Source organism: Acanthisitta chloris, unplaced genomic scaffold (genome assembly GCF_000695815.1).
Source record: "Acanthisitta chloris isolate BGI_N310 unplaced genomic scaffold, ASM69581v1 scaffold8040, whole genome shotgun sequence".
Classification (NCBI taxonomy): Eukaryota; Metazoa; Chordata; class Aves; order Passeriformes; family Acanthisittidae; genus Acanthisitta; species Acanthisitta chloris.
This window is the reverse complement of record NW_008649907.1, coordinates 226,798-233,061: the sequence shown is the minus strand read 5'-3', so window position 1 is coordinate 233,061 and position 6,264 is coordinate 226,798. Positions and strand designations below refer to the sequence as shown.

Here is a 6,264-nt window from a genome sequence, read left to right as displayed (position 1 = left end):
AGGGAAACCCCCAAGAATTTGCATGTGGTCAATTTTGTAATAGGACTCAGCTGGCCACAAACCTGGAATGGTATTGGCCTTGCTTCAAGGAGATATGTACTTGAATTTAACCAGGGAAAATTTTACTCATATAGTAAAGGTTTGGTTTGGTGTAGATCCATTTGGCTCAATCACTTACAAAATTACTTTTTCACATTAAAGTAGTCAGTAGTATATTCTCAATACCATAAATCATTGGTGTTAGGTATCACTATACTATGACAACTTTGCTGAAACAGTTGGGATTTGCTTTTGGTGGCTTCTGTATTGACCGTAACAAACTCTGCATATGTGGTAAATTTCCTTGACTGCTCTCAAGCCTGGCATTGGATTACAAGAGGTAAAATATTAGACTAATACACATCTACAGCTAAGTAAAGTGAATGCTTTGCTAAATAAATGTTATATCTGGCCATAATGGAATAGTTTTTATTTATTAGTACTCTCAGCCTAGCAAAAAAGTGTCATGGAAATTTATCTGCCCAGGCAGAAATATCTACTCACCCACACTTTACCATGATGATTGATGATAATGAAAAAATGAATGATATTTTACTCTCATGTCAAAAAAATGGAAAAAAAAAAAAAAAGAAAAAGAAATCCTCACCTCAAGTGAGTAAAATCTTCCCAGGCTGGTTTGAAGCTAAGGACTGTGTCCCTGTAAGGTGTTAGCAGCCAGGGAAAAAAATGCATTCCCTCTCCCTTCCCATTAAGTCACTATATGCTGTCTTTAGATCTACTTTAATAGTTCTGCATTTATAGCACTATCATTCAAATTGGTAAAACATCTGAACGTTGGTGGGGTTTTATAGTTTGAAGTAAATTGTTTCTGAGCATATTTGGTCTCATGAAATTCCAAACAACCACAGGAGAACACAGCAATAAAAGCCAGCCAGTTCCACCCAAAGGTACTAGCTGCACCGCAGATTTCACGGGGCGCACAATGTTCATTTCAGGCTGCTGGCAAATGCCATGTTGTAGCTGCCTGGTTCCAAGCAAGTGAGAAAAAGCAGGCACAAGCATTCAGCCATGGCGCAAAACCAACAAGGAGCAGCCTGGTTGTCAGCAGCTGTGTGAAATCAGCAAAAGTCAAATCAATCTGCAGCGACACAATGTTTTCCCTGGAGTCCTGACTTACATCTTATTTTTTCTGTAAGACTTTTCCAAAATTGTAGAATTAAGTGCAGCTAGAGATTTGCAAAATAATTAGAAGCTCTACAGTCTCCCTTTTAGCCTAACAATATAAGCTAGAACCACATTTTAAGGTACTCAAGAGTTCAATGTGAAACAATTCATGAAATGGACGCCGTTTATGCACGCTACTAGATTATGAACTGAAAGCTTGAAAATATCACATTTTACTGATGAATCTGTTGTGCTGCCTGTGGTAGAAAGAGGGACGCCTGGCATTTTTGGAAACAAGAAGTGAGTGCTTTCTCTTTCCTTTTCTATACTGATAATACACACTGAATATTTTATTTCAATATTGAAGAACTGTCATGTGCTTCTACTTCCAACCGTAACACAATTAAAAAGACCATTTGATTTCGCTGCCCTTTTCAAACACCAACTTTTGTCTTTACTGAAAAATACCTTCACTTGAGTTACCGGACTGGTCCCTCTCTTCTCATTTTTCATCCCAGTGGGTGAAAGTGCCCCTGTTGTGTTTGGTGGTTGTGGAGTAGATGGCATTTTGGCTCCAGGAGAAACTTGCATGCTTGCCAGCTGAGCTGCATACAGTTGCTGGAAGACAAGAAGATATAGATATATTCCTGCAAGATTCCTAAAAAATAAAGCTGTAAATGTACTTTTTTTTTCCTCTAGTGTTTCTTCTCTTAAAGGAATTATAGATCTTTTTCATCCCTCTCTTGTTTGGGGATTTTCCCTTCTTGCTATTTGCAAAAAGAGGGGGGAAAAAAGACTGGAAAACTCCCACACATCAATATCTTTTTTCTTAATTTGACTTTTGCTGACTTTTCTTGATTATTTTTTTTCCTTCTTGCTAATGATGCTCATGGTATTGAGCAAAAGGTTATGCTGTGCCTGAATATTAAAAACAAAAATGGTAAAATTACAAGGCTGTTTATGAAAAGGAGATATAAACCTCTGAGAAACAACAATACTCCAGGTCTTTCTGTTCTTGCCTGGAAAATACCCACCAACTCCAGATCTTCTACTGGGAGCTGACATATCAAAAGGCAATGTTGCATCTTCTCTAGACAGCAATGGAAGTTAAAATAGGCAACAGGATATATCTCCATCTCTGTGTATAGTGATATAAATTCTATAAATGCTAATTAGGAATCTAGGTCTTAAAAATTCCTGTAAATAGTGATGAATATAGAAAAATACCCTAATGGAAGTTTTCAAAAAGTTTAACTGAAATATATATAAAAGATTTTTAGATTAAAATAAATAATTTGTACCAATAAAAAGTGTTACTGAACAAAATCAATGAGACTTAATTTCTTTCCAGTGACCAAATTTAAACCTTCACCTTGAATTAGCATCATGAATAATTCTTCTACCATAAACAGGGAAGATCCTAATCCCTCTTCTACACATAGATCTATATAAACTTTGCCTTATTAGTGAGAAAAAAACCCAGGTGGTTCGTATGTAATTTCCAACATTACTATCATTCAGATGGACAAATAAAAAAAATTACAGTAATCAAAAGCAGACCTTTCAGCACATGTAATTAAATGAAAGCTTAATAAAGAATAATTTGCAAGAGCCAGATGTGCTTATGTCATAATTGTTGCTTTCTTTGGAACAATTTTTCTAATATAACGAGCCTCCACAGAAATGAAAGTTACACAATACTTTAAGCTCAGTTACTCAGTGGCTAGACAAATGTGTGAAGGAGGGGCAGAGTTACGACTCTGGGTGACAAATGAAAACTCTTGTTTGGTTGTTTCCTTCCACCCCTCTTCAATACCACACAGAGACTACAAAAGGGTCACAGATGAATGTTTGGAAATCAGTAATGTTTAAATATTTTGCCTAAGGTGCTAGTTTTTTTCCTATGCTAGAAGGAAAAAAATTGAAAATAGAAAAACTTCTAAGCTATTGGTGATGCCCTGAACAATGAAAATGAGGCCTTTTATACAACAGCAAGTAGTTTTCCCCTCTACTACTGGGATCTTATCCCTTTTAGCATATTCTTCAGGTCAGTATGCACTTGCTTAATAGAATAGTCTTCTTAAATGAGAGTAAAAAGTACATTTCACAAACTTCTGAAATCCTGCACATTCTCAGCTCAGAAATAATCAGGCACTGCACAATGAAAGAGGTGGTATGATAAACGTGAATACAATTTAAAGACAAAACTCCACAATTTTAAAGGCTTTCTCAGTGTTCTGTGCTTTGTTAATACTTTTTCCTTTTATTTTTTAAAATTAGAAACCTATTTGACACCTTCAACTATCTGGAGATGACTTATAAGTTACTAAAAGCACACTAAAACTCCAGTACTGATTGTAGTGTGTAGTGCACTTTCAAGAGTATGAAAGGAGTTCTGTGTAAAAAGAAACCCAGGTTCACCAAATAAAGTTCAAAATAATTTACTTCTCCCTTCTCAGGTAAGCCATCAGAGCAAAAATGTGGGGTATAAGCTATTCTTTCTACAATATTCCATTTTTCTCAGAAGATAAAACTTGATAGTTATTGTGTGGTGGGTGGTTGCCCAGCCACAGCCTCTCCCTCCCTCCCCCACTTCAATAGAACAGGGGGGAAAATAAGATGGAAAAGCTCATGGGCCAAGATAAAGACAGGGACATCCCTTACCTGTTACCATCATAGGCAAAACAGACATGGCTTGGGGAGAATTAATTTTATTTACTCCCAATTACAAAAGAGTCGGCTGGTGAGAAACAGAGATAAATAAGATCCATTCCCTGCCATTTGCCCAGTTTCTGCTTCAGTCCTTTATTGCTGATTCCTCCACCTCTTCTCTCTCCAGCCTCAATGCCAACAGGGCTTTTCCTTGCGCTGTGTCCCTCATTCCTCACTGCCTGTGTGACATTTCGCCCTTTCTGGAGTACATTTTCACAGAGTTGCCACCAGCTCGGCTGTCAGGCTCTGCAGTGCCCTGTGGTGGGGCCACTGTGGAGTCACCTCCCCTCCTGACCCCACAGCCCACCCATGGCCAGCACCTGGGCACCTCCCTGAGCATGCACAGCAAGAGGAGCTTGTAGCCCAATCACTTTTGAGAAATAAGCACAGGTGTGTTTATCATCTCTAAAAGCTGCAGCCCAAGTGCAGCTGTATCTTGACCAGATATCTCAAGATTAACACAAAGATAAAGACACATGACACTAGTCAGGGCAGGACTTGTCAGTGACCTGATACCTGAGTCCCATCAGGACTGGCAACTGAAACACCCACAGCATTTTAAGGGTCACAGAGATAACATCAAGAAAAGTGGGCTGTTCTAGTGACTATCTAGGAAGCTGTTTGATTTTGGAAATGCAAACTAGAAAAGTAGAATAAAATTAGAATTTTTCACCAATCCCCTCCCAGGGTGTTGAGGGCTGTATTGGCTGTACTGCAAGTCCTGTCAGGATGAGATGTTTTTAAAGAAAGACAGCGAATAAAAGAATTTTTGTCATTTAAATATGTCCGTGTATGTATAATTTATGACTGGGTTATTCCAAGGTCTTAGTACTGGCTTTAGCCTGGCATTTCTATAAATTTATTTTACAACATAAAAGCAAATGTAAAAATAAGTAATAGTAATTAGCTTTCTGTTTTGCTTAAAACAAAGCTGTTCTACGAATGAGTACAAGTCTTGCAAGAATTCACACCAGTGCTAGCAACATTGCTGTGTGGACTGGGAGGCTGTATAACTTTTAATTACCAGTTTGTATGGGGAGCTAGCCAGTCTGGAAAAATATGTGCATGCCACCATTGCAGAGATAAAATGGATATTTTTGCAAATACCACTGCTGTGGCTCAAAATGGCAATTTAGGACCTCACATTGAGATGGTCAGGTTGTGAAGCTTTTATTTGCAAGATTAAGAAGAGGAATAAAACCCAAACATTGAATGAATGTTGATTGTTAGCTTTTAAGGCTCAAAAGCAAAAGTTTCAATGGAATTTTTTCAATTGAAATTCTAACCTATCAAGTATTTTACTACTGAGGAAAAAATAATACTATCTCAAACACTGAAACATATCTTCTTTTTGATCTGTATCTATCACATAAAGAGAGAGCAACTCTTGTGCTAATCACTGACTCAGAAGGCTCTTGATTACAAATTATATATTCAAAACCATCAAGTATTCATGATTGTTCTAAGAAGCCTTAAAAATGTATAGCCTGGTGGTTGTTTTTTTTAAGAGGTCACTAAGTTAGATTCTTACAACCCGGTTTCCAGCATATAAATATAAGTAGTGCTGATTTTGAGCTATTGAGTGCTTCTGAATAGTTAACAATTTTGAAAACCAGCTTACTTAAGGTACCTGAGCAAGGATGTGGCTTTACAGTTTTCAGAAGCAGGTTTCTTCTAATGTCACGATTTGACACTGAAGAGTGGGATTTTGAAATGCCACAGATCTCAAGGCAATGGCAAGTGAAGTCTCATATTTAGGCTCCTATGAACATACAGGCTTAGGGACTTCACCACTTGTTACTGAAACTCTATTCCAGCTGTAATCAACTAAATATCCAGTGGAATTTATGAAAGTTGGGGGTCACTATGAGTCTGAATGATGCTAACCTACTTCTAAAAAAGTTCAGACAAGTGGGAAAGTGCTGTGCTCAGCATGTGTACAGCACAACCCAAGTGCATACTGATTTTTTTACCTGGAAACAGCAAGAGTTCACACTAAGTAAGCCTTTGTTATAGCTTTGCGCTACCATTCCAGAATTGAACAATGAACAAAAATAATAATCCAGAGGTGATGGTGTGGTTTTCTGCTTCAGAAATTGCCTGTGGAATTTTATGAATTATTTCCATTTCACTTTTCTTACAAGTAGCATCCATGATCTAAAATTTGTCTAAGAAGCTATGAACTAATAATGGGGCGTCTTGACTGATCCAAATGTTGCAAGTTTCACAATGCCTTTGTGAGATATTTTCATGACACAGAAGAATAACTGCCTTCACTGCCAATGCTCTTTCATGCCTTGCCAGGAGACAAAGGCCTGAGGCTCACACATCGTTCTCAAAAGCTTCAACATTTTTTCAACTAGTTTTTTCAAATAGCTTTTAATAATC

At 37.5% G+C, this 6,264-nt stretch overlaps 1 protein-coding gene across 2 annotated transcripts in view; it reads right to left on the bottom strand.

Annotated features, from left to right (window-relative positions):
* Positions 1–6,264, bottom strand: part of SOX6 (SRY (sex determining region Y)-box 6) — a 230,192-nt gene that overhangs the window by 60,378 nt on the left and 163,550 nt on the right. For both annotated transcript variants that reach the window (XM_009077468.1, XM_009077536.1), the window contains exon 8: positions 1,633–1,782. In XM_009077468.1, the coding sequence (XP_009075716.1) occupies positions 1,633–1,782 (150 nt within the window). The remainder of the gene's footprint in view (positions 1–1,632; positions 1,783–6,264) is intronic.